Below are 26,376 nucleotides of genomic sequence, written 5' to 3'. Positions count from 1 at the left end.
TCCGGATCCGCGTGTTATTGCTGTTCAGCTTTGGATCCTTGTATGTGAAATCCACTCTATTTGAAGAGCCCACACTCATACGTTTTACAGTGTCATTGCCACAAGTTCTGTTCGATTTGCTCACCTCTTCGACCGCAAGTATTCACCGGCGAATCCGGATTACTTCTGTGAGTATCCCTCTGCCTTGCAAGATTGGCAGGAAATACTAACCTGTTCAAGATGACGCAATCACACAGTTTACCTGGGCTTCCTTAGAAACCCAGAGTAGCATCATCTGTACTTGCCTTCCTCATCTCAATCCACTATTTACAAACACCATCCCGAGATTTATGAAGTCGAAATTTACCAATAGCAAGGGAATTGGCGATGTGTCAGGCGCTTTGAGACAACCTCGTCGAGATAATAATATGGGCGATGACAACGACGCCCTCTTCCCCAAACGCCGCAACAGTCTGGAAAAATGGGGCATGAAGATGACAGCGGTAGAGCGCGAGGGCGCGACTATAAATGAAACTTCCAATATCAGCAATTCCGCCATAGCGACACACGGCTCCGGCACCCAGAGAACTGAGTCGCAGGATAATATTTTGGGGACCCCACCTGGGTCTAGCGCTGGGATGGTTGTGGAAAATAATGAGTCGAAAAGGACGCCGTCAGATCATCTGAACCACGGCCCTGACATAGTTTAGTTTGGGGGTTTGGTTGAGATTAGTTCGGTTGTGGAGCCGTTTTCGTTTTGCTTTGCTTTGCTTTCTTTTCGTTGAGTGCCAGTTGCGATATAAATATCTTATTGGCGAATCGGCGGATATAGACGGTATTGCGCAAAAGGAAATCATTTGTACTCGTTAAGCCGGAGCTTCGAGGTGTACTAGAGACTAGATCACTCCCGTTCAACTCGGTACTACTGAGTGGACCTTAATGCGGCCGGGTATTCTGCTTTATATATATACTTATCATACCTTGGTTATAGACATATAATCTGGACGCACTGTCTATTGTAACTATCTAGGGACAACGCAAATTCAAGTTTACTCGTACCCTTAGATCCAACCCCTTATAGACTGCTAAGAGAAGAAAGGCGGGTTTTAAATATATTTAGAAGGCTAGAATAGCTACTAGACAGTAGCTACTCAACTTAAGACCAGATCCTAAGGAAGAGGAGGAAGTTTGAGTTCGCTTATAAAATAGTTTCTTTTGTCTTCTTTATATTGTAGAACAATGGTTCTAAACCCTACTTTGAGATCCCTGGCGGCACTATAAATACCGAGTACTAGGGTACGACGTCGGGGCTCCGGGGTGGACCCCACAATAAATGCTTATTACTCCATACCGAGCACTACATGTACTGCACGTACCAGGATGCCATTGACTGAATCCGTTATCTCCCCGGCTGCCTTATACTTTTGCCTTGTGCGTATCTTTACTCCCCCATTTATGCCATAATAGTAGCATCTAGTAGTCGTTAATCGTGATATCCTACTGAGTTACAAAGTACGTCAACATTACTGAAATAAACTCCCAAGCAAACTTTATCTATAACACGCGCTTTCAAACCATAGGATCAAGTACAAACTCCATTTACGAAACTCAATTGTTTAGCAATAACAACAATCACCATACCTGGGTTTCTTGACCCGCACCGCTCTGGTCCTGCCGTCGATGTGTCGATACTACCAACAGGCTGGTTATTCCTCCCAGATTCTTGGATTTTCACAGATGGGAAGCCATCGTTAAAGCATTGGTCGCCTGATTTCTCCTTTCTGATACGGCATCCTTCTGGAAAGAGCGTATTATTCGATCTTCGAATGCGCAAAGTTAGTCAGGTCCATTCTGCCGAGTATCCCATCATTGCACCTCATGTCCCGAAAGATGTATACGATCTCCTGATTGAAGGCCCCGTCCACCCCGAGGACATCGACGTCGTCATCCTCAGCCATCTGCACTTCGACCACACCGGGGACGTGACCCGTTTCCCGTCGGCGGAAATCCTCGTCGGTGCCGGCTCCGAAGCAACCACGACGCCCGGTTGGCCCAAGGCCGAATTCTCTCCCTTCGACGGCACCGTCCTCTCGCACCCCAAGTTCCGTGAGCTTCCCAGCAGCGGAACTGGCTTCGCACCTCTCGGTCCCTTCCCCAAATCATACGAAGTTATTGTTAGCAGTGTTGGAGGTCTAGGAAGTTCAATCTACTTACTCGCTGGCATGTACGGTAGCTGCCATGGCGGCGAGAACAATAGAGACGATCTTGAATTGCATATTGAGTATCGGGTTGGATTGTTTAATTAGGTGATTGGATGAGTGACTCAGGTCAGTTGTACCCTTTAGAGATTGATGTGATGGTCGGGGTAGAGATTTCTGTTTGTGTTTAGTAAAGGGTTGAGTTGAGGATGACGCGAGATATCAAAAGCCTGGCTTCAATCGGCGAGCAGGGCGGCGAAGACATAACGATGGCATTAAACTTTATTAGGAGCTTGCAAGCTCCTATTGAAATTTTGTTGCACATCGCACTTTTGCCAAAGTCGCACTTTTACCCAACATCTGACATATCACCTTAAAGGCAAGTTAAGCGTCTTCTAAATAAAACTTTCTTGCATATTGCACTTTTACAAATGTCGTACCTTTGAGATGTCGGATAGAAGTGCAATATTTGCAAAAGTGCGATGTGCAACAAAACTCTGGAAGGACACAGCACCAACTAGGCAGAATCTCCTACCGCCTTCGAGAGACTCGTTCTGCCTCAATGCTAATCATTAGACAGCCCTACTGCCAATATGTGTTTAGAGGGCCAAGTATGGCAAAATATGATATGGATAACGTGATAATACCATACCACAAGGTGGATGGCATTCGTCATTAGAGTACGCACAACGAAGAGCTTATTTTCAGAATAACATTACAAGGTAGATATCTGAAGAACTCCTCCCGTAGATTAATCTTAAATTACTTCGTTGTAAAATGGCATATTCAGATGGAGGATAAAAGACGTAGAACTTTCCTTTCCGCAAGGATGGACTGCTGTTGCGTGGATGTGGATGTAGTAGCTCTATGCAGGAGCCATTGTATTTGCCATGAGAACATATGGGTTTAGGGGGTTGCGTATTGCATAAGAATTGCATAATATAAAGGATAAGACTACTGTCAAATCAAGCATACCTTGGCATGGGATGCCATACTTTGTAGATATCACTGGAAATCAAGCGTAACTTGGCATGGGGCGCCGTAGGTATCACTAGAGATGAAGCGCATTGATCGAAGCTCAAGATTCTTATGAATGCAGATCATGCCAGCGGAATAGGAAATGCAAAACGTCTCCCGGCTAACTAGGTGGACGGTCTACAGTGAGGAAATCCGGATGGCCCACCGCAGGTCTGTCTTCCAGCACAGGGTCGCGTCAATCAGACAGATCGAGTCCTCCATATCCATTCATATACAGACACATATAGGCGAGCACATTATATGATTGTGATTCGATAGAAAGTATGTATGGTCAATCATTGAAACCCTCCCCATAGGGCAAAGGAGAACGTTTCACCCAAGATCGAACGAAATTCCTCTCCGTTTCTACTGACGAATCGGTTGGTCATGGAACCTCGCATCACCCACAAGTGGGCAACGGGTTTCTCAAACTGATTGCTTTGAGCGAACGTGATTTTTTTGCGTTGTAAGAAATAAATTTCTTATTGTAAAGAGAAAAGAAGAAGAGGAAGTCGAAATTTTGAAGTTGCCGAAGATATATTTTTTCGCCTCGCTAGCGTAGCTGCCTCAGGCATAGATTTCGTCTTCATTTCGTTTTCGTGCCCCTCAACTTCGGGGAACGTGCGCAACCCCCGCCAAGTTTGCCGCCGAAAGAAATTGCCCCGCCAAACATTTCTGCCCGCGATATCGGTATCTAACGAAGGCATTGCGATTAGTCTTGATAGAGAATTACTTTCAAGATGTCTAGCCAGAAGATAGGTACGATAATGCTTGAGGTGTTAGAGCCCTTCCGCCGACTAATACCCTTCGATAGCGATCATCTCGGTCTACGACAAGACGGGCTTACTTGACCTGGCTAAGGGCCTGATCAAGCAAAATGTTCGCCTTCTTGCTTCAGGAGGGACGGCGAAGATGATTAGAGAGTCAGGATTTGCTGTCGAGTAGGTTCCCGATCTCTGGTTGATATGCTATGATTTGAAACCGACTCTTGTCTTGTCACTTCAGCTTTATATCTTCGGGGTTCTAATTTTTGAATTAGGGATGTCTCTGCCATCACGCACGCACCCGAGATGCTGGCTGGCCGAGTGAAGACGTTACACCCAGCAGTCCACGCCGGTATCCTCGCACGCAACCTTGCCTCCGATGAGAAAGACCTTGCCGAGCAAAATATCAACAAGGTCGACTACGTCATCTGCAATTTGTACCCATTCAAAGACACAGTGGCCAAGATCAATGTCCAGATCCCCGAGGCTGTGGAGGAGATTGACATTGGAGGAGTTACGCTGATCCGAGCCGCTGCGAAGAACCACGCCCGAGTCACCATCTTGAGTGATCCTGTGGACTACCCAGAATTCCTACAGGAGTTGGAGAAGGGGGAGGTAACGGAGCGCAGCAGAAACCTATATGCTTTGAAGGCATTCGAGCATACCGCAGACTATGATGCATCGATCTCCGACTTCTTTCGCAAGCAATATGCAGGCGAAGGAGTTCAGCAATTGGCACTCCGCTATGGAGCAAACCCGCATCAAAAGCCTGCTGCGGCATTTTCCAGACTCGGACCACTTCCATTCAAGGTTCTCTGCGGATCGCCTGGTTATATCAACCTGCTTGACGCTTTGAACGCATGGCCCTTGGTCAAGGAGCTGAAGGCTGCTCTGGGGAAACCCGCCGCCGCAAGCTTCAAGCACGTCTCTCCTGCTGGAGCTGCGATCGCTGTACCTCTGACTGCGGATGAGAAGAAGGTGTACATGGTCGACGATATTGCCGGCCTAGACGACTCACCTCTGGCACAAGCCTATGCACGTGCTAGAGGCGCTGATCGCATGAGCAGCTTCGGTGACATGATTGCCCTGAGTGACGTTGTCGATGTCCCTACCGCCAAGATCATCTCTAGAGAAGTATCTGATGGCGTTATCGCTGCTGGGTATGAGGCTGAGGCTCTCGAGATTTTGAAGAAGAAGAAAGGAGGAAAATATCTTGTTCTTCAGATGGACCCTGAATATGAGCCATCTCCTCAGGAGTCGCGGACGGTGTACGGTATCACGATGACCCAGCATCGAAACGACATCGAGATCTCTCCCGGGTCGTTCACAACCGTCGTCGTACCTAAGAATTCTGCTCCACTGTCAGAATCCGCACTTCGCGATATGACTGTTGCCACTATTGCGCTGAAATACACACAGAGCAACTCAGTTTGCTATGCTCTCAATGGTCAAATTGTTGGCCTCGGCGCAGGACAACAATCCCGTATCCACTGCACTCGTCTCGCTGGTGACAAGGCAGACAACTGGTGGCTTAGATTCAACCCTCGAGTGCTGGGTATCAAGTGGAAGAAGGGCACAAAGCGACCAGACAAGAGCAACGCAATTGACCTCCTCGTCAGCGGCGAGCTACCAAAGGATGGCCCCGAGAGAGAAGCCTACGAGGCTGCGTTTGAAGAGGTCCCTCAGGCATTTACGGAGGAGGAGAGAGCGGAATGGCTTGGAAAACTGACTGATGTTGTTGTGTCGAGTGATGCATTCGTAAGTGTTCCCGTCTCCGTTATTTATACCACAGCTTGAATTTTTCTCTAACTGCCAAAACAATTATAGTTCCCATTCATCGACAATGTCTACAGAGCCGCTCGTTCAGGCGTCAAGTACATTGCCGCTCCAAGTGGCAGCCAGAACGACTCTGCCGTTTTCGAGACCGCTGAGAACTTGGGCATCACCTTCGTTGAGCAGCGGATCCGTCTCTTCCATCACTAGGTAGAAACGGTCACGCCGCTACAGTACCTGTGGTGAGCAGATGCACGTTTCCCTGCGCGAGTCTAAAATGGAGAGACCAGATAGATACCCGATAATAGACATCGAGCTTGAAGTCATTTCCCCCCCTGAACCTTGCTCCTCTTATTTTATTTATTCCTGTAATATACCCATCCTACCTTGTGTATTCCTCTGCTAGGATCTAATGCGTGGGAATTGAGAGCGCTCGAAAACCAAGTAGTGGGAAGGTGATGTCCTCGCCGCCTCATTCCCGCAGTTGAGCTTTCTGCAGGTCTAATTGTAAACCCAAAAGCACAAGGTGCAGACAGGTACCGTCATCGGAGTTTTAAATTCACCGACCCTATCCATTTGTACTTCGTATGTGGTTCAATACTGCCTTCTTCCAATGATACGCATCCCGCTCCCACTTTCAAAAATACTCCTAGCAAGATATATTCCTACCTATGGCAGTGTATCCTTATATATGTACTAGTAATCATCTCTGTTCTACTCCTTCCAGTCTGTTCCTATCTACCAATTTCCTCATCCATTTAATGCAGGTCCCCAAGGCAAGTCTTAGAACCCGGACTCTCCCGCGTGATTTTCCCCATGCAGAGGAATATGATAACTACGGTGGTCGGGAGACCCGAGGGAGTGGGTTGCACCAGGGGGCCAGGCTTGCAAAATAGAATTAATCGTATGACATAAAATGGCTCAGGCAAAAGTAAATCACGTCAGCAGCGGCCGGGCGCTCTCGTCTCTTTTCTTAGCCTGGGGAAAGGGAAATGGCGGGTGAGAGGTAATAAGCTGGGGAAACAGATTACTTTTGGTAGTGAGATCGGGTTTATTCGCAATGATAGCAATTGATGATTCTACAATTATTCTTATCTGGACTTTGCCATGCTGTGGTGGAAGGGAATGAGAAATAGGTACGCTACCTGAGGTGCCGAGGTAACTAGAGGTTACCTTTTCGCATGGGCGTCCTCTAGGGAGAGAAGTGCGAAAGTACAGTACAGTATTTGTGATTTGACATTCCCCACACACATCGAAAAATAGATACCGACTCCTGCTGGTGCTGGTGTGCGGTACGACGTACAGCACCTCCTTCATCGAATACCAAGGCGGGAGAAACAGCGGTAGAGTGTTACATACAGTATTGGTAATAAATCTATGTTAAGAAATTCCTCACGCACTGCAGCACATTGTACTGTTACTCTACCACGAAAGTAAGTATCGCTTGGAGTAATGGAGGCCACCACACTGCACGGCATATACCCGTGGGTGGCGGGGCGGTCAGCACTAGAGCTGCAACAACGGTCGTCTATCTCGATTTTGTCGCCTCTATTTGGGGGAGTCGCAGTGTGACTTGAGGGTTGCTAGTGCAGCGATCTTGCTGGTGGCGTGGTTGGAATGAGAGAGATGGGGATATAATCGGAGATGTGTTCTCGAAGGAGGCGGCGTGGGTTTCGGTTGGCGCTATTGCATGTGCCAGAGTTGGAATAATAATTGGAACCTGAAAGAGAAAGAGTACGTACCTTATTCGTGGCTCTGGGTTGTTCTGAGCTTGCTTCTGGGTTCTGGGTGCTCGGGCTCCTGATGGTTGTCGGTGTCGCTGTCATAATACTAATCCTGCAATAATAATGGGAGCTGCACAGGGGCCGCACAGAGACCGTAGAAAGCAGCTTGCGCATCACTGCACATCATTCGCCAACGGGACTCGCGCGGCGGTCGAGTCGCTGTCCAGTCGCCATGCAGCACCACCCCGAGGAACCCTTCTGGTGGCTAAAATAGGCCTCCAGGGACGCAGTCGCCGGCGCTCTTGCCGCCCAACCACGGCGCCTCCCACTGCAACTGCGCGAACCCCCCCCTCCAAACCCTCCAAACGGGCGCCCAATGAGCAGCCAGAGAAACATCCGGGCGCGTCGCGGGTCGTCCCCATTGGAACATCGACGTTGCACCCCGGAGAGCGGCTTCTGCAGTTGGCGGTATCGAGGTATAGAGCGGGAAAAGTACAGAGTACTGTACTGTACGAAGTACCTGCTCTCCTTTTGCTTCGTGTCTACTGCTTTGTTTTCAAGATATTCGATCGTATACTGCTATTGCTTTGCTATTGCCACTGTATTGCTATCATTATCATATCATCGCTATTCTCTGTTTCTTGCGCTCATTCTCTGTCTCTGTGCGTAGTTGCACCTGGGCTATGTCGGGCTGCTCAGCCCTGCCTGTATCTGCCATCACATCACATCACCCACATATGTACAGTACTACTGTGCAGTACTGTACTAGGTACCTCTACCTTGGCTGCCTCTGTTGGTCGATAACCGCCCTCCCCCCCCCTGACTACTCCCAGTCACTCTCCACTATCTCTCCCCGCCACAGTCCAACTCCCCTCCACTCCCGCCCTACCGAACCTACAGCTACATACCAGCCTCCAGCGTATAGCGTACATACAAATGCCAATATCCCCAATATGCACTGCAACTGGCTCTTCACGGCGTCTATTTTTGACTCCATTCGCTGCCCCCCCCTCTACCGCCCACCAGGGATCTTCTTTCCTCCTCTGCTCCAGTGGCCCAATCCCATCCCTCATGCCCCTCCAGTCCCGGCGCTGACCACCCTGCTTGCTGCGTGCTCGTCCACTGGCAAAGTTTCCCGTTTCCCTCCCATCGTCACTTGCACTTGCACTTACACTTACTCACCTCCTCCCCCCGTCAAGCCTTCTGTCCTTCTCTGCTAGTATCCGTCTTCTGTCTCACTCACCCGGCCCAATCTGACCCCTTCATGGTCTCTCGCCCGACATCCCATCCCTCCATACCGGTCCCCTCTCATCCCGAGTACTTTCGTAGCGCTGATCGTCGAAGCCGCCGCAATCTTCTGGACTGCTCTCGAATTAGAAACTCATTAGCACCATCCCTCAGCGCGCGCTTCCACAAAACCTGCGCTCTCCCCCACCCACCGGTACATGACCTCTTCTCTTCTCTCTTGCGTGGTAGCTGGTCTCTATCTGTAATTCTTTTTATCTTATCCTTCACCCTCTGTGCATCTTGCTCCCTCAGTGTTGCTGTGTCCGGGTTGACCTTCATCCATATCTTGTCTCTGTACGCACTGCTTTTGCTCCTCCTCCTGCATACATTGATCATTATTTTTCTTTCCTCTCCTTCATATATTCCAATATGCCCAGTGAGTGAAAAGCAAGCAAAGGAGTCTGATATATCCCGTTTCGAACAGGCCGCTGACAACCAACTTTCTCAGGCTTCTCCGAGAAGAAAAGACCTCCTCCACTCGCCCGCCGCACATCCGAGTCGTCATCTGGCTCTTCAATAGAGACGCTCAAGGTCCCAAGAACACCACGTTTCGCCGAGGCTACGGCCGTACATTCACCCGTCGACGATAGTCGCTCTCCCTTCGCAGACCCCCCCGAGACCAAGTCATACATGGCTCAATCACAGCCTTCAGATATAGGCTTCGGCTACCTATCTCAGAATGACGCATCACGGCATAGTCAAGGCGTGCCGGTCGATGTGCCACTCACACCGGCATCGCCATTAAAAAGCGCCATGAGAGTTCCAGGGACGCCAGGGCGGAAGATCGATAACCCTCTAAGTCCGACGTTTCGGGAAGAGCAGATTCTTGAGAAGCAGGAAGTTTTGACGGAAAAGGAACAAGCAAAGGATCTGGTAAGCCTCGTGAACTGGTCTCGCTATATGAAAACGATGCTAACCGTGCTACAGAAAGTAAAAACAAGAGTCCGGGTGGCAAAGTTAATTCTAAGAGGCGTCAACTTTAGCTGCAGTCTGATTGTCCTCGCCCTGATCGGGACGACTTTATCGATCTTGAATGCAACCAGGCACTTGCCAGCACGGAATAACCTCCCCCCTTGGGCTGAAGGCACGAAGAGGTGGCCTCAGATTGTCGTTCTCGTCGTAGCCTGCGTCTCATTAGCATTATGTCTCCTTGTGTTCTGGAATTACTGGAGAGGCGGCCACCAGCGGGCGGAGAAGGTTGCTGTCTACTACACGCTCTTCGCCGTTGCATTCTTCATCTTCAGCGTGATCATGTGGGGCATCGCCGCCGGTATTCTACAAGGCAACAGAGACAAGGGTAATAACAAGGACGTTTGGGGATGGGCCTGTGTCGACAATAAGCGGAGTCAGCTATTCTCAGATGAAATCGACTATGCACTGGTTTGCAGAGTACAGGTAAGATTCACCTTCAGCTCCGTACTAGTGAGAATTTCTAGCTGACAGATCTGCAGTCCTGGGCTCTCGTATGCTGTATCATTGAAATCGTGGTCGAGTGCATCTCCATCGTGCTCTACGGCGTCATCTTCTACCGATACTACTCCAAGCAAAAGCTCCGCAAGTCCATGGACGTCCGTGACCGCGCCCGCTCCGATGTCTACCTCGCCCAGCTACGCTCCCAATCCGCGCCCAACACTCCAGGCTTTGGCCCACTTTCTCCTTCGTACTCCCAGCACATGAAATCCCCACGCTTCCCTCCAGCGGCGTACGGCAGTGCCTCTCTGGCGGAAGAAGGTCTAGCAGGAGCCCGCTTTGTCGAAACCTCACCTACGTCCACTCAAGAAAAGAAACCGTTTACCCTCCAAGCTCCTCCCATTAGAATCCACAACGCCACGCCAAAGACACCCCAAGATGGCTTCGAGCCTCAACAACCACCAAAGCAACGAGTCCTCGAACACGTTGCCGCGGCGCCAGGCGAGCAGACATACGCTGCCGTCCCAATCCCAGGCTCATATGCCAGTCCAGCCCCAACAAAAACCACATTCGGGGATGTAGGACAAGCAATGACGAGCGATAGCCGGATCGAAAGTCCGCCTGGGAGTCCACGGGGGTGGAAATAGATGAAATTATAACGAAAACGTGGCTTTGTTTTTAACCTCTTTTTTCTATGTCTTGGATATTGTTTATATACCTATACCTGTTTCTTTTTTTTGGCGGGGTGGGACTTTGGGCATTGGAGTTGGTGGGAAACACACACAACACACACACATATATGTTCTTTTTTGGATGACAGATGTAAAAATCTGATGGATACTGGGGTATCGATCGTGATAGCTGGAATGTCGAGTTAGCCTGGCTAAGTGAGCTGGTTGGCTGTTAATACAAATCTTATAAACTAAATACCTGATGCTATGCCTCATTTCACATGTGAGAATAGTTATTACGCTTTTGGTGAAGATTAACGTTCATTTAGTCTTGTGCCCAGAACCAAGAATCCCCTCAACCACACTGACACACACACCATACTTCGTCCTACCTGATGAAATCATTAAAATTGGCCCCCTAATATCGGCGGATAGATACTCTTATGTCAATGGACGTTAACTAAGGTGGCGTAACTATAAAACGTGTGAAAACGGGCCTCAAACTAGGCCGGCTCCCTGGTAACGGATGTTTGGGGAGTTCCTATGCGGCGGTTGGAGGTTGCAGAGTTGAAGTTGTGATTGGGTGGTGGAAAAGGGGATTTTTGAGGGGAGGGGAAGGGGTATTTGGTATAGGTGAGCTTGTTAGAACAGGGAAACGGAAAACCGGAAACTGGAAATGGGAAACGGGAGGGGGGATAATGGAAACCGAGAAATGGAAAACGGAAAACGGAAAACGGGAAACCGGAAACCGGGTGGTGGAGTGCTAGGAAAAGATAAAGGGTTTACAGGGGAGGGCTTTTTGGTAGGTGAGTAAAGACAGGGGAACGGAAAACCGGGAATGGGAAATGGGAAGTGGGAAACGGAAAACGGAAAACGGAAAACCGGAGAGGGACAATGGAAACCTGGGAAGTGGGAAACGGAAAACGGAAAACTAGAGAAGGACAATTGAAACCCAAGAGAAAGAAATAAGAAACGGAAGCCTAGAAATGGGAAATACGAAATTGGAGAGGGACGATGGAAACCGGGAAATAGGAAACGGAAAACTGGAGAGGGATAATAGAAACCAGGAAATAGGAAATAGGAAACGGAAAACAGATAACAGGGAAACTAGAGAAGAACAACAGAAACCTAGAAATAGGAAACCTGGAAGTAGGAAACCCGGCATTCGTAGATACATATCTCAGTAGAGTAAGTTAGTAGTAAGAAGTGAAGTAAAGTAGTCTATAGTACTATGATATGCCTTGGTATATAGCAAGGGAACGAGGTAGATATGTTGAAAATAAGCAAGAGGATAAGAAACAGGGAATAGAGATAGGGAGAAGTGACAAATAAGGAATCGATAATAGATAAAACTATAGAGTTAAAAGAACAACCCAATTCTGCAGTAGTACGAGTACAACACTAGCTCATGCTTGTTGTTACTAAGAGGGAACGGAAATAAAGAAGTCTAAATTCAATATATCAACATAGCTAGCTATTATCTACACAAGCCCACCCCGAAAAGAACTACTCACTTACTCACAGCAGAAACTCTACTTAAAATAAAAAGCCCATCCCCATTCTTTCATTTCTGTAGCGGGAATTTCTAATATCAGAGCGATTAATTGCCCCATTATGTGATATACACAGGCCTGCAAAAAACCTCCCCCCATACGTAGAATTATATACCCCATATTCGATGATTTAAGGACTTTCACGCCCACTAGTGCAGGCATATTTCTAATGCCAAACCCTTCCATTTCCGTTAAATTGTTGTTTACGTTTGCTCTTCTATCACACCCGGCCCGTCCCTCCACGACGAATAGGTACCATCCTCTATTTCCCAGCAGCATCCTTCATCTTCTCCACGGCCTTAGTAACCTCTCCCTCGATCTTGCCTACAGCACCCTCGGCCTTGTTCTTCACGGCCTCCTCCTTCCCGCCCCACTTGTGGTACTGCATCCACCTATAGGCTTGGGTAAGCTGTGCGCCCTCGTTGACGAAGTGGCAGGCGAAGAGTAGGTAGTTCCTTGGTGAGACGGCGAGTGCGTAGCGCATGAAGGTCGCAGAGTAGATGCATAGAGCACCTGTCATTTGGCCGGAGATTCTAAGGAAGTGGTGGTTAGCCTTTGTGTAGGGGTTTTGTGAAGGTGACATGGAATTGGGACGGGGATTGGGCTTGGTAGGGAAGGGAGGATAAAGGCAAAAGGGGAGTTCCTTTTAAGGGGAACGGGGAATAGGAATATTCGTGAAGCAGAACAAGAACTCACAAATCAGCACTCTTCTGTGTATCCATCACCGCCGCCAACGGGATTCCGAAATTCGACACTGGGCCCCAGAAATCTACACAATTCCACCAAGCATTAGCATCAATTCAATCTATATCTCATTCCTAGTTTCATCAATTCCCTCCTCTGCGCACACCCGGGGAGAGATAGATAGATAGCTTTCCGACAACTCTCCCCCTCCGACGCCGAAAGCGCAGAGAAATAAATTGGATAGTGATGATAGAATGGGGGCTTACGTGTAGAGCAGACATAGCTCAGCATGGGACGCGAGCGGATCTTCGCATTGAGTCTGGAAAAGAAGGACGCCATTCTGAGGGATGTTGTCGTGAGGGAGAATGGCTGACTAGACTGCGAAGGCTGGAAGATCGATGAGTCCGGGGTTTGGCGTTTTTGGTGATGTTATTCCGGTGACCGGCCTTGGAGTTTTCCCCGGTTAGTCACGTGTGCACTTATTATTTTTCATTTTGATAATGGACGAAGAAACAAGCAAGTCGCTATTGGTTTTAGGTTTTAGGTAGGTAGTCAATTGGAGGTTGAAAGGTTCAGGAGATAAGGTACTGTATTTCTCAAGCCACGCTAATTCCCATTTGATTTGTTTGGTCGCCGTGTCTATGCTACAAGTCGCCAATTTTTGTAAGAAGCCCAACTCCCCTACAACGCCGGTACTGTGCTTAAATTTTCTCCGCCATTTCCTCATCATGTAGAAATTCCAATCATCCCCATTACCCATGATCACCTTCTTGGAGGTGCAAAACCCGGGGGTGGACCTTGTCCAGCTGGGAAGCCTGGTGGGGGGAAGCCTCCAGGAGGGAATCCTGGTGGGGGTCCTGCAGAAATATCAGAACTTGGTCTGAATATTCCAAAAGTATAGAAGAGCTCTGAATACTCCGGAAATATAAAGGGGGAGGGGGTTAGACGTACCTCCTCTGCCAAAAGGTGGGGCACCTGGGAAACCTCCAAAAGCTGGAGGAGGAGCTCCAACTCCAGCAGCAGGACCCTAATAACAATCAGCTATAATTCACAGAAACAAGTCTATGTAAACCTACAGCTAATCCAACAGGCGCACCTCGACCGGCAGGACGGGCAATTCCTGGTCCAGCAGCAAGGTTGGTAGCAAGACCACCTGGTGCGCTGGCTCCTAGACGCGCAGCCGGGTCGGCAGGAGGCGGAGACTCAACAGAAAGAGAGATAACATGGGCGCCTCGGACGATTGTAAGACCTAATGTACGCTTCTCCTCTGTCTCGACAAGTGGGGCAGAGCTGCTGCTTGCGCCTGGAGCTGCGGATGTTTTGTTGGCCTTGCGCTTGACACGTCTGAACTCCTCGGTATCCGCGAGAACGAGATTCATATGCTATTGAAAGTTAGTAGGAGCAGAGAAACATAGACTAGAGGAATGCGAACCTTGTCAAATGCCAACATCTGTCCGACCATCTGCCGTCCATCGTTCATGGTCACTCTCATCCGGTAGTTGATCTATTCCTGCATCAGCGCCCCATTCTATAGTCGCATAGTAACGAAAAAGGTTCGAATGTCTTTGCAAAGGGACGTAACGTACGAGACCGGCCTATGCAGAGAGTAATAGTCAGCTTATAATGTCAACAGAGACCTTCTGAAGGGAGGCACTGGGGCATGAGACTCACCATCTTTCCCTGCTTGTTGGCCATGTTGGGCGAGATGCGCGATGTAACGGCTTCTCTTGAGTTTCAAAGAATGGGTATTGAAGTTTCTGGACTTCAAATAACTCTTCAGCTCTTGCAAGCTTCTCGAGTTGCGACTTGATGGGGTCTTGAATGAGGAGGCTGAAGCTCTCCCATGGAAATTTGTCGCCTAACTCGATCGAAGCTTAGCGCGGAATTTCACTCAAGCGAGCCCACCACGCACCAAGGCTGTCCAGTATTTTCGAAATCGAGAAACTTTCGCGATCCATTCTCGACCAACACGACAAATTTCCCACGACGACAATCACAATGGCCGAAACCAAGGACAAGTCTGCCAACCCCATGAGGGAGCTTCGCATCCAGAAGCTCGTCCTCAACATCTCCGTCGGAGAGTCTGGTGATAGACTCACCAGAGCTGCCAAAGTGTTGGAGCAACTGAGTGGTCAAACCCCAGTCTACAGTATGAAAATCACCATCAAATCAACCAGCATATGATTCCTAACAGTATTTTTCACAGGCAAGGCCAGATACACTGTCCGTACCTTCGGTATCCGTCGTAACGAGAAGATTTCCGTGCACGTCACCGTCCGTGGACCCAAGGCCGAGGAGATCCTCGAGCGTGGATTGAAGGTCAAGGAGTACGAGCTCCGCAAGCGCAACTTCTCTGAGACTGGCAACTTCGGTTTCGGTATCAGCGAGCATATTGATCTCGGTATCAAGTATGACCCTGGAATCGGCATTTACGGAATGGACTTCTACGCCTGCAGTGAGTATATCGGCTACGGGACGGGGAAGATAAATATATTGACCATAACTAGTGACCCGCCCTGGTGAGCGTGTTGCCAAGCGTCGCCGCTGCAAGACCCGTGTCGGTGCCAACCACAAGATCAGACGTGATGAGACCGTCAAATGGTTCAAGAACCGCTTCGAGGTATGTACCACTCGTTGCAGCTGCATATATTACTTTTGCTAATATATATATAACAGGGTATTGTCCGATAAATTTTCTACACACTTTGATCGGAATGAAAAAAGGAGTAAATGGATGAGGCATGAAACGGGCATCACTGGCTGTACTTTACTGCATCTACGGATCAGAACCCCAATGAAGCAGTTTTCCAAACTGTTCAGCTTGATCTATATTGATCAGCTGCGGCCTCAGAGACCGACCGGCATTTTGCCGGCTCATTGCAAGTGAGACTATTCAGTGTGAATTAAATATTATATGATACCATGACCGAGATACTTTACGTTTTACTTGGCTGTGAGACGATTCTCGAACGTCTAACTCGAAGTTTGTCATCACGGTATACTGAGTCCTAGGATATCACCTTTTTATATCTGGAGCTTTCGGTGTATCCCTCTTCGCTCGTACCATCTGCCGTATCATTCATCCAGCCTACACTTTTGCTATCTACCTGGCGCGCCGTTTGGCTCTAAACTTGATCCCAAAAGTCATATCATGACATAAATAGCCACCCCACCTCAGGCTCAGTGGATATTCCTGGTCCCTAATATATTCTCTTACTAAATCCTATAGGTAGGTTTGTTGGACTTGAATTGACCTATTGCCGGATATGCGTTTAGGTGTTGGGTGTTAAAACATGAACTTATTATCGATCAGATGATTTATTTACTCCGCATATCTTGGTGGAAGTGAAAGGAAATGGGGTGCTTCTTACGTTCAGGCAAACCAGTGTATCTTTTATCCAAAGCGAGAGAATTAAATATCCAAATTATCCATCCGTCCTACTGAATGTTGTGGGCTGCTTCAATCATCATCCGAACCAATTATCGCGGGAATTTAGTTGCTATCTCACGAGACGGTGATGCGTACGAGTGGAGACACGCCATGGCTTTAAATGTGAACCTAATGAAAGATACCAAGACACCCTGATGCTTGGGATGAGAACTAAGGCAGTAGTGTTATATAGAAGAAGTCGATGATGTAACCGGATTTTAGGACACTCCCGCCTCGTGGATAGGATGTTCTAGACCCCTCAGCCTAATCATCTGGTCAATATCTGACATTTTTATATTCATGGCATTTTACTCGGGGCACGATTGAAGAATCATAGTTTCAATTGAGGCCCATAAATTCCACCGTATAAACTGCATGATGCGAGCCCAGCTCCCTATAGTTGTAATTGTGTTTGATAACAGTCAAGAACGCCGTGCACACCACTGCCTACCTACCTTACACTCGCATTTCCTATTCCAATTCCTATTCCCATTCTTAATCGCATTAACACCCACACACCTCTATAAATCCACGACTGGTTTGTAGCCCCGTCTCAGTTTAGCTGCCGTCTGTGGCAAGCCTCGACTGCAACAGACCCCTTGCTGGGTCATCGTTTATTCGCCTCTTTACTTCGACACAAAGCTATAACAAGACGAAATATCAGCATCTTCTTTTTAGCAAAAGCGCACTCCTTCACTGGCCCCTCGAATTTTGAGCCTAACCATAGGGACACAAAACCAAAGTACAATCAAAACTCACTTATTCCACATCCTTCCAAACATTCCCTGTCGAAATTTCTGGTCATTATGAGCCGCCCTTATCTCCTCATCTTTCTTGTTACGCTTCTGATCAACAAGACCGCTGAAGCTGGGCGAGCGTCTGGAGGGTGTTTTGCCCAGTTTACCAGTGTCCTATTATATCATCGCCTATTAGTAAGTGGTTTTCGTGGCTAAGCATGAGGAGGAGGGATCGAGCAGGTATAGAAGAGCTAGCAATCACGGCCGGAGAGAAATTGACATACCGTATTTGGAGAGTTAGGGTCTGGGTGATCTCCGTTGATGTTGTTTGTAGGCGTGTTCTTCTTGCCAATACCACCTCTAACGTAGGCGCCTGCCCCGGTTTCGCCTGATGATGGCATAGCTGATGGAGAAGAAATTGGTCGTTCGTGTGTGAGGAGACGGTAGTAGGATCAAAGCAATAGAGATCTAAGATCTGAGAGCGAGCTGTTTTGGGAAATGAATGCGTGGAGAGAGGGTGGCAAAGGAATTTATAGAGATTAGGAGAGGAGGAAGGGCGAGGTCAGAAGACGAATGCTTAGATATACCCTCTACGAAGCGGCACTCCTACATAGTGGTACCTCCGGGCGTCCCTACATAGCTTACACATATAGGACGATTCTCCGGAGTCCATTATTGAGTAATGATCTCATCCAAGTTCCCTCAAAGCGGTGCGCCACTACATGCCGCTAAACCTAGCCCGGTATATCCTCTCGTGCCAAAACAGGGTGACTACGCAAGCAGGCCTCCACTGATTTGTCCAAAGCACTCGCGAAGTAACACAAGAGCAATAATGGCGACAACTGCAGCTGGGCGATTTGGAACTAGTGTGCTTGGTCCAGTCGATTCTCCATCGCGGGGAAACCCCGCACTTGGTTCGGAATAGTAGCATGACTGCTTGTATTGGGTATATTACAGAACGCCCAAAGCCCATATACACCCTCACTTCTGTCACTTATTGGGACGATAGGTACGAAATATACTCGATATTTATATGTGCAACCTCAAAATGTATCGGTAAACTCGGATATAGTTCGGAAACATGTACTCGTACTGTCCTTAAGGGGAGGGAATGTCTGTTGACCAATGTCGGTTGGCCAATTGCTATTGCATATGGCTGAGACTCGCCGTTGCGCCCTTGCGAGGCACAAAAACTGCGACCAACTTAATTGGACTACAAGAATTCGCTTGACATACCATCAGTATGTAATCCAGTACATAAGCCAAAATCCAGTATATAAAACAGAGCTCCGGAGATCTTTGATCTTGGAGATAGTTAGAAGCTGGAGTAACTCCTGAGGTCCGGGCATTCATTCCTTGGGCTTTCCCGGGGCTCCGTTCGCTCGTACAATTGGGGCTTAGGTCGGTAGACTTCTACTCCATGTTCTTGGATGACGGTGTCACCTCGCATCCCAGTTACAAGGTTGTACTGGGAGTATCAAGGAACATTGACATGAAATCGTGCCTGGAAAACTGTTTTGATGGCCTTCGAGTACACCAAAGGTAAGACAATAAAGACATGTCTAAACTCCGCCGTACGTCGTAGTGTAGCCACTGGATTGCTGGTACCAATAGAGATGGAATGGGGTGTTGCAACTTACTAGTCGCGGCTTCAAAAAAATAGAGGGCTATAGGAGTGCAGAATGCCAATAAGGAGAAATGGACTTTGGTCAAATCGTCATACTACTTCTCCAAGCTGCAGAGCTGACCGGAGCTTTGTTAGGTGCATATTGCCCTGATACAATAGCACTCGCTATTGGGTGAAGGATTGATTGCTGATCTTTCAGAGAGGCCGGAATGCTGAGCCGGAGGGTGAGACGGCCGGGGATTTGCCGTTGTCTCCTCCGTCTTCGGTAGCGAACCGAATATTTGCCCTTATCAGCTACCAGTTTTGACGAACTGTAACAACTCTACTGGGCTATACATAAAGTGCATTTTCGAACATCACAAAAGTCACCAAGGACAATTGGGACAACCCATCGTTGGGGACTTGAAACAGTAGATATGCCTACGGAAGACCCCGTTCCCACTGCCAATGACGCATCGGAAGAAGCAGAGGAAGACGACTATATGAACATGGTTATCGCAGAGCCTACCCAGCCTCGGGTGAAAGAAACATATACACAGCGACGGCTACGCAAACAGCGCGAATCCGAGGCCAAGGGACGTGTGAAATCAAAAGCGGAGCGGGCCGAGGATGAAGCTGCAGAGAGGGAAGCCGCGCTCTCAAGATCGCTACTCGAGGACCCTGCGACGTCCTCTACGAATAAAGGTCTGGCTATGATGGCGAAGATGGGCTTCAAGCCTGGTCTTGCGCTGGGTAGTAAGGATAACCCGGGGGCACGATTGGAGCCTGTGGGGATTAGTATGAAGGAGGATAGAGGCGGTATTGGTCTGGATACGGAGAAGAAGCGGAAATTCAGGGAGGAGGTCGAGAAAGAGGGTAAAAGGGTGAAGGCCGAGGAGGGGGATTATCGGGAAAGAGTCCGGAAGGAGAGGGAAGATGCTAGACATGAGGGGCAGGTTGGAGCCGCCATGAGGGTTGCTGAGCGGATGCATGGAGAGAAAGAAGACGAAGAAACGTTCAAAGCTGGAGGAGCACCCGATGAATTCGTGGGAGACGGAGCGAAGAGACGAGCAATCTCTACGAAGCCTCTAAAACAGATAAATGTGCTGTGGCGCGGCCTGATACGGAAGCGGGAAGAAAAGGAAAGGGATCGGAGAATGCGATATGATTTGCATCAGAGTCTCTCCCGACAACCAACGTATGATGACCCAGACGAGGATAAAGAAGATCGACGAGCCCTTGGCAAAGATGTAATCCAGCATACCCTCGTGGAAGACCTGGAAGAGGAAGACCCTGAGCTGGACGCCTTCAATGCACTAGATCCTGGGGAAAGACTGCACAAGCTAGTACTTCATTTAAGAGAGCAGTTCAATTACTGCTTCTGGTGCAAATGTGCGTATCCAGATGAGGAAATGGAGGGCTGTCCGGGTTTAACAGAGGAGGATCATGACTGAGTATTACAATTTGTTTTATTGGCGTTGATAGGAATGATACCCAAATCTGTCCAAGTATGCCCCTTGGCATTTGCCTGTTTATATGTACAGGTATACAACTATAATACATCTGCTTGATATATTCAAGCTATAAATACATCTTTTTTGCAAATCTTATCAATACAAACGCTTTAGGCTCCATCGTGTGAAACCCAAGGAGTACATTCCGGTACACCCATCTCCAGCGATGCCCTCTTCGAGACCTCGAGGGCAGTGTATATCTTCCGATCCTCGGACTCTGCTTTTGTCTGAAAAGCAAACCGTAGGAGATCTGATAGCACAAGCAACGCCTCTTCCCGTTTTTCTTGATCGGAAAGATTTTGGAAAACAACCCCTCGCCGCAGTAATTCCTCGTCTCGATCTTGCTTGAATTTGTGGAAAATCTTTGTTACATTGGAGATTCTCTCTTTGGTGGCGTTGTTGCGAAGATTGAGGCGCCGCGTTTTATAGCCAGCTTCGTTTGTCTGGCCGAGTCGGGCGAGTTGGAGTATAATTGTGCGAGCTGTCCCCTCGTTTGGAGCTGTGTTGAAATACTGTAGTAGAGCCTTCAAGGCCACTGCAGTCCCCGCTTGATCCTCCACAAGACTGAAGCCCAGAACTATTGAATCGTACAACTCTTGCGGGACGGGTTCACCTCTGTTTAGTACAGTTCTGTGCTCCATCATCTCTGCAAATAGCTGCCTCGCAGTGGGGAATCCTTCAACTCTTTCTTGTCGCTTCCTAACCACGCCCTGTGAGGCTTGAACAAGGTTATGCCACAGCACAGTAAACGTTTCGAAGTCAGGATGGATTCCTCCATATTCCGTCATGCTTCTGTACGTTTTCCATACCCAATCCCTCCGATGAGATTTCGAGTCCATCGAAAGCAACTCATTCATAAAGTATGTGTTGGGTTTGATTTCTGCCTTTTGCAGCGTGCCGAAAAGGTCCAGGAGGGCTTGCGACTGTTGCCGCCGTCTGTATTGCTGCATGAGGATACAGAAAGTTTCAATAGTGGCACTTGGAGTCAGGAAAATACTTCGTCCATCCGGTCTGCCATAACTTTCGACTGTGCGTAGAACGCCACCCAGCTCATACTTAGTACTGCGAGCGTTGACAAACATTAGCCTGGTATTGATCATCTTCCAGGCCATATCTTCAGCTAAAGCCACGTTCTTTGCTGTCCCATCGCGGATCCATGCACCGATGAGACCATTTACATGTCGGGCGTCTGGACGTATGCGGCGGTGAGACATTAGATCAAGGACTTTCCGTGCAGCGTCAAGCTCCCCTTCCCCAATGAGCTTCTTCATCCAGCTTCCAAAGAAATATTTGTTATTGAATTTGGATGGTAGCGACGAAAGAGTTCGACTGTCGAAATGATCTAGCCCGCCCTTTTTGATTGCAGTTAAACCCGGGCTATCCGTTGTTTTCGCAAAGGATGTATATATAGCCGTGGAATCTAAGGTTTTGGGCATATCAGGCGTCAGCATCATGTCTTTGAAGGCAGCTAGCGCGAGATCTGGTTGATTTGCTTCCAAGAAGCTCAGAGTAATGGTGTCGTAGTCACTCATTTCCATCTGCGACCCCAAGTTGACCCTGAGCCTAATGTACATTTCCCAAGCCATCTCAACAGCACTGCTTGTTTGGGAAGCCAAGCATGCTTGAATGATGGGGAGTAATATCCTATATGCCGATGGATCGTCGGTAGTTCGAAGAAGCAGCTCCGCAGTGCTTAATGATTGATCAAGCTGGCCAAGTTGGCAAAAGAGCTTGACCCCTAGGTCACAGTAATCCCCGAACATCTCGCTGGTCCCGGCTTCTGTCCCAGCCCGTTCCCAAAACTCGGTTGCCGTATCCAGATCGCCATGAACCAGCAGGGCTTCGATATACAGGAGAGTTTGTTCCAGATTCATTGGCACGCCTGCCTTTTGCAGGTCGTCACCTAGATATTTAACATGCGCCATACGATCCACGTAATCGGTTGGATCCACGCCTGAAAGCACAGCCCAGAGGCCGGACCAAATACCAAATGGAACTTTCTGAGGCGCGGATAACAGGGCACTTCGACACATCAAATATGACTTCCATACGCTCTTTCGGAAGTTGGAGTTTTGGGTATCGACGGTCCCTGAAGCGCGAAGCAAGCTAGTATGCAGGGCATTGATGTGTTTTCGGGCAGATTCTGGGAAATGCTTCATAGGCATTTTGATATCCAGACTTCCACTATCTGAGCCTTTTTGTGGAAATTTCGGTGACAGTACTTTCTGGCCTGTTTGGTCGAGCGGAGGTAGCAGGTCGGGTGGCACTATGGGATGATCAATACATTTCCGAAGTGTGGGAGCAGGAGCCATACCATATCTAGAGCCCACAGCTTCCATATCTCTGGGCTTAGCCTTACTACTGGGCTTTTTGATATTGTATAGAAGCTCCCGGATTTGCAAACGGTCCTCCTCGGTCACAACTTCTTTGTCGGAAAGGCTTTTGATCCTCTGTATCAAATCCTCTAAATGTTCATTTGCCGCGTTTATGTCCTCCATACCTTCCTCTTCATCTATCCTTCCTTGAATAGCATCCTCCATATCCTCGTCAATATAACCGTCGGGATCGTCCTTCGTGTGGTCTAGGAAACGACTCCGCCGCTGTTCCATTTCATCTACTTCTGAGCCCACCGATTCCAAGAAAGCTTCCTCTTCATCATCGAATATCTCCCTCCTATCGCCATCTGGTGTCTCATCAAAGAATCTAATTACTGGTTGGTCTGGAGGGGTCGGCCGATTGCTCTTGCCGGGGCGGGAACGTCCATTGTCGTTCGTCGCATTTCGCACCATCCACGGCGGCCATTGTCGTTGAGGCACATGTAACCTCGAGAGACAAGATCGACATATGAAACCACGAGTTCTAGGAGCTAGAAATGATTGAGGCGGCATAGGTGTGGATGTTGATGAGGATTTGTACAGGGTCGAGTCTAGAAACTTTTTTGTAGTCGAGAGCCTTGCATTTTCCGCCTCGTCGCGTTCCACCATCCGCACTACGCGTCTTCCCCATTTCAAATGTCGGACAACGCGGAGGCCAACAGCCATGCCGGGTTTGATTCAATCGACCATCAGGTATATTCTATTATATTGAGTAGTTTCTTACGATATGTTCAAGCTAAATATTCTATAGCCAGCGTACATATATACTCCAGATACTAGTACCGACGATGCTCCTGAACGACCTACAAAACGACGGAGGGTAACCAAACCAAAACAGCCTGGAATACAAACACATGGCAAACCGAGCCTCTTGAGATTCGAACCGCTGCTGGGAGGTCTAGAAAGCGAAGAGAGTGCGCGTTGGCGTCAGGAGACTTTCCAAAAATGCTGGTCAGAAACAGATGCACGAATTCAGGTATAGCTACAATGCGTCTTTTAGGGGTTTTGGCCGCCTAGCTAAGCAAGAGCAGTCAATTCTTGATGAATCAAATGAAGATACTCTAGCAGAGGTTTCTTCGTTTGTCAACAGCTCTAGAGAGAACTGGTACGAATCCATCTTCTGCTTGCCAAAGGATAACATCTAACTAACATTTGTAAAAAGGGGAGATGAGAGACTTCCAGCTTGCTTTATTGTTACTGGGCCAAATATTGCTTCCCAAGACCTCCTATTCCGACAGGTATCGGTTCGGCTTAAATCAGATATTGATGGGCCAGTGGTCATCTTGCGATCAGGAGATGCCGCGAACTTGAAAGCCATTCTCAAGAAGCTTATTCGTGACGCGACGAATCAAAGATCTGACGACGATGATATGCTTGCGGAGCTAAATGTAAATATTAGCCTCCCCTTGAAACTACTAAGCTTACATAGTAGGATCGAAAACTATTGTACTACGATTTAGAGATACTTCGAAGCTTTGTCACAGCACATGGCAGTCAAAGAGTGGTCGTGGCAATTCAAGATAGTGAAGGATTCGAGACTAATTTGCTTGTTGAGTTGATCATCTTGTTGAGGTATGCTATACCCAATATTCACAACGATAGGGCCATTTTAATAGCTCTAGATCCTGGATGGACCGTATTCCATTTGTATTACTTTTTGGTATTGCCACCTCAGTCGAGTTGTTTCGGGAGAGGCTTCCTAGATCTGCAAGTCGTTCGCTGTATGGTGCACAAGTCGACGTGGAGCAAACCAATAGCATTATTGAAAGGGTTTTCCAAAAGGCCGTGGCCAGCTCCAAGGCGTACTTGCGATTGGGACCAGCGCTGGTATCGATGCTGGTGGAACGGCAGCATCATCATATTCCGAGTGTCCAGTCATTTATTGCGGCCTTGAAGGTAGTTCATAACCTCCACGAATAGTTCACTGCTGACAGAAACAGTATGCATACATGTCTCATTTTTACGGGAATCCGCTGAGTTTCCTTGGTAATACCTCGAGCAATTCTTTAGAATATATCGGACAACTTCAGCCCTGCCACTATGAGGCCATCCGTATGCTACCGTCATTTCGCCGGTCTGTGGTGGAAAGGATTGAAGTCCGGGACATAAATGGCGCTCGAGAGTTGCTTGAAGATGACGCTATTCTAGCTCAGAATATTAAAACCGAGCTCCATTCCAAGGATGGAAAGATCCTCTGCTTACTGAGGGCTCTACATATCCTAGAAAGTGCAACCACCGATGGACCTGGTGGAATCGACTTATACTTGACAGTGTTCGGGGGCGCATTGAAAGATTCGGATTTCTTTAGGCGTCTTTTAGACTCACTTGAGCGCATGACGCCTGAGGATTTGATCTCTCTTACTGAAAAAATACGTGCGGCCATTAAACACGGAAACTCTGCGATGGACCTTGATGGATGGGCCGAAGCCGACCAGGAATTTCTCCAAGATATTAAACTTATAGAAACAAAGGTCAAGACTTTGACAGCTACGGCGGTTGAAAAAGGAGTTCCGATCCGCAGTAGCGAGTCCATCCATAGCAAAGGCCTGCGGACCACGGTCATTGCTCAGAGGGTTCAGTTGAGCTACCAGAAATCCACAATTAGCGAGGCCGAGAAGGAATACCAGGGACTCGTCGGACGCTTGCTGGAGCTTTTTGAAGAGTATTTTACTTTGGAGAACCCACAGCATCTATTTCTGAACGAAGTATGGCTTTGCAACTCCACGACGCCCTTTGCTGATGTCTTCGTCCCCCGACCTAGAGCCGCCATCGAGCATGCGCTCTCCTCCCCTCAGGAATACCTTTCCGGAATTGACCAAAATTTACCTCCAACACAACCAGAGACAGCAATTCTCTATCAAAAATATCTCGAAGCTCCTTCTCTAATTAATGTGGCAGATCTTTGGTCCTCGTTCTTGGAGACCGTGGCAGGGGGTGAAGCTGAAGAATCCGATGAACGAGGCCCTTTGATGCAGTTCTATAGGGGCATGGCTGACTTGAATCTATTGGGAATGGTTAAGCAAAGCAAGAAAAAGGCAGACCATCTAGCTAAGGTATCATGGAAGGGATTATGATGATACTTAATACAAACCACTTTATATGAGTTCATTTATTTCAAAACAAAAAGAAATTGGATAGGTTATTATTGGCGACCAAATATACTTTTAGAAGCACCACCGCCTCAACATCAAAGCCTCCCAGGCCCGAACTTCCTCCGAAACATTAACTCCTCGTCCTCCATCCATGCCGCCCTTCTCATCTCCTCTCTAATCTCCTCCTCACTTTGCTCCCTAATCGGCGTCTCACATCCCCTGAGGCCAATAAACCTCCCTATCTTCCGCCGCTTATCTTCCAACGCCGCATCCCTCCTCCACTCCACGGGGCACGGATATGAAGATGTGAAGTCGCCAGGGGTACTCTGATGGTAAAAATGCGCCATGTCATCAAGTTGCTCAGAAGTGAGCACCCAGAAGTTGAGCAATGTCAACGGGAAGTCTGGGTGATATCTGCCATCGGCAAGACTCACGAGGGGCTGTAGGGTGAGGGCCATTTTTTGGATCTTTGCGTCCAGCTCAGGGTTTTGGGATCGCCGGGTGGTGAGAGCCATTCGCATTGAAGCGTGCTTTTTGGATTTGTTTTGTTTTGTAATGCTAA

The 26,376-nt window shown here is 48.3% G+C and overlaps 12 protein-coding genes across 12 annotated transcripts in view; 7 read left to right on the top strand and 5 right to left on the bottom strand.

The window, feature by feature from the left end:
- Window positions 1-689, top strand: part of BP5553_06030 (uncharacterized protein) — a gene marked incomplete at both ends in the record, with an annotated part of 1,517 nt that extends 828 nt beyond the window's left edge. Inside the window, 2 exons of the mRNA XM_032014653.1 lie at window positions 91-167; window positions 220-689. Of these exons, the coding sequence (XP_031869334.1) occupies window positions 91-167; window positions 220-689 (547 nt within the window). The remainder of the gene's footprint in view (window positions 1-90; window positions 168-219) is intronic.
- A 670-nt stretch (window positions 690-1,359) lies between these two features.
- Window positions 1,360-2,285, top strand: BP5553_06029 (uncharacterized protein; the record flags this gene model as incomplete). Its single annotated transcript, XM_032014652.1, has 2 exons — window positions 1,360-1,410; window positions 1,560-2,285. 2 exons carry the CDS (start codon window positions 1,360-1,362, stop codon window positions 2,283-2,285), a joined length of 777 nt encoding a protein of 258 aa, XP_031869333.1.
- Window positions 2,286-3,934: 1,649 nt separating this feature from the next.
- BP5553_06028 (Bifunctional purine biosynthesis protein) lies at window positions 3,935-5,941 on the top strand (the record flags this gene model as incomplete). The annotated part of the gene is made up of 4 exons (XM_032014651.1): window positions 3,935-3,953; window positions 4,009-4,135; window positions 4,234-5,716; window positions 5,786-5,941. The coding sequence occupies 4 exons, from the start codon at window positions 3,935-3,937 to the stop codon at window positions 5,939-5,941; spliced, it is 1,785 nt and encodes a 594-aa protein (XP_031869332.1).
- A 3,170-nt stretch (window positions 5,942-9,111) lies between these two features.
- On the top strand, window positions 9,112-10,799 carry BP5553_06027 (Uncharacterized protein; the record flags this gene model as incomplete). The annotated part of the gene is made up of 4 exons (XM_032014650.1): window positions 9,112-9,118; window positions 9,191-9,615; window positions 9,670-10,137; window positions 10,194-10,799. The coding sequence occupies 4 exons, from the start codon at window positions 9,112-9,114 to the stop codon at window positions 10,797-10,799; spliced, it is 1,506 nt and encodes a 501-aa protein (XP_031869331.1).
- Window positions 10,800-12,638: 1,839 nt separating this feature from the next.
- BP5553_06026 (Mitochondrial pyruvate carrier) lies at window positions 12,639-13,399 on the bottom strand (the record flags this gene model as incomplete). The annotated part of the gene is made up of 3 exons (XM_032014649.1): window positions 12,639-12,909; window positions 13,073-13,145; window positions 13,327-13,399. The coding sequence occupies 3 exons, from the start codon at window positions 13,397-13,399 to the stop codon at window positions 12,639-12,641; spliced, it is 417 nt and encodes a 138-aa protein (XP_031869330.1).
- Window positions 13,400-13,822: 423 nt separating this feature from the next.
- BP5553_06025 (uncharacterized protein) lies at window positions 13,823-14,755 on the bottom strand (the record flags this gene model as incomplete). The annotated part of the gene is made up of 6 exons (XM_032014648.1): window positions 13,823-13,917; window positions 14,012-14,087; window positions 14,137-14,442; window positions 14,493-14,564; window positions 14,647-14,655; window positions 14,732-14,755. The coding sequence occupies 6 exons, from the start codon at window positions 14,753-14,755 to the stop codon at window positions 13,823-13,825; spliced, it is 582 nt and encodes a 193-aa protein (XP_031869329.1).
- Window positions 14,756-15,058: 303 nt separating this feature from the next.
- On the top strand, window positions 15,059-15,751 carry BP5553_06024 (uncharacterized protein; the record flags this gene model as incomplete). Its single annotated transcript, XM_032014647.1, has 4 exons — window positions 15,059-15,209; window positions 15,267-15,515; window positions 15,568-15,680; window positions 15,737-15,751. The coding sequence occupies 4 exons, from the start codon at window positions 15,059-15,061 to the stop codon at window positions 15,749-15,751; spliced, it is 528 nt and encodes a 175-aa protein (XP_031869328.1).
- Window positions 15,752-17,245: 1,494 nt separating this feature from the next.
- Window positions 17,246-17,628, bottom strand: BP5553_06023 (uncharacterized protein; the record flags this gene model as incomplete). The annotated part of the gene is made up of 2 exons (XM_032014646.1): window positions 17,246-17,401; window positions 17,512-17,628. The coding sequence occupies 2 exons, from the start codon at window positions 17,626-17,628 to the stop codon at window positions 17,246-17,248; spliced, it is 273 nt and encodes a 90-aa protein (XP_031869327.1).
- A 1,642-nt stretch (window positions 17,629-19,270) lies between these two features.
- On the top strand, window positions 19,271-20,287 carry BP5553_06022 (uncharacterized protein; the record flags this gene model as incomplete). The annotated part of the gene is made up of 1 exon (XM_032014645.1): window positions 19,271-20,287. The coding sequence occupies one exon, from the start codon at window positions 19,271-19,273 to the stop codon at window positions 20,285-20,287; it is 1,017 nt and encodes a 338-aa protein (XP_031869326.1).
- Window positions 20,288-20,457: 170 nt separating this feature from the next.
- BP5553_06021 (uncharacterized protein) lies at window positions 20,458-23,235 on the bottom strand (the record flags this gene model as incomplete). The annotated part of the gene is made up of 1 exon (XM_032014644.1): window positions 20,458-23,235. One exon carries the CDS (start codon window positions 23,233-23,235, stop codon window positions 20,458-20,460), a length of 2,778 nt encoding a protein of 925 aa, XP_031869325.1.
- Window positions 23,236-23,358: 123 nt separating this feature from the next.
- BP5553_06020 (uncharacterized protein) lies at window positions 23,359-25,796 on the top strand (the record flags this gene model as incomplete). The annotated part of the gene is made up of 7 exons (XM_032014643.1): window positions 23,359-23,415; window positions 23,474-23,673; window positions 23,723-23,827; window positions 23,885-24,110; window positions 24,155-24,294; window positions 24,345-24,618; window positions 24,663-25,796. 7 exons carry the CDS (start codon window positions 23,359-23,361, stop codon window positions 25,794-25,796), a joined length of 2,136 nt encoding a protein of 711 aa, XP_031869324.1.
- A 113-nt stretch (window positions 25,797-25,909) lies between these two features.
- BP5553_06019 (Uncharacterized protein) lies at window positions 25,910-26,272 on the bottom strand (the record flags this gene model as incomplete). Its single annotated transcript, XM_032014642.1, has 1 exon — window positions 25,910-26,272. One exon carries the CDS (start codon window positions 26,270-26,272, stop codon window positions 25,910-25,912), a length of 363 nt encoding a protein of 120 aa, XP_031869323.1.
- Between the last annotated feature and the right edge of the window lie 104 nt (window positions 26,273-26,376).

This window comes from Venustampulla echinocandica, assembly GCF_003357145.1.
Source record: "Venustampulla echinocandica strain BP 5553 chromosome Unknown scaffold_3, whole genome shotgun sequence".
Lineage (NCBI taxonomy): Eukaryota > Fungi > Ascomycota > Leotiomycetes > Helotiales > Pleuroascaceae > Venustampulla > Venustampulla echinocandica.
This window is presented reverse-complemented; position numbering and strand designations above follow the sequence as displayed.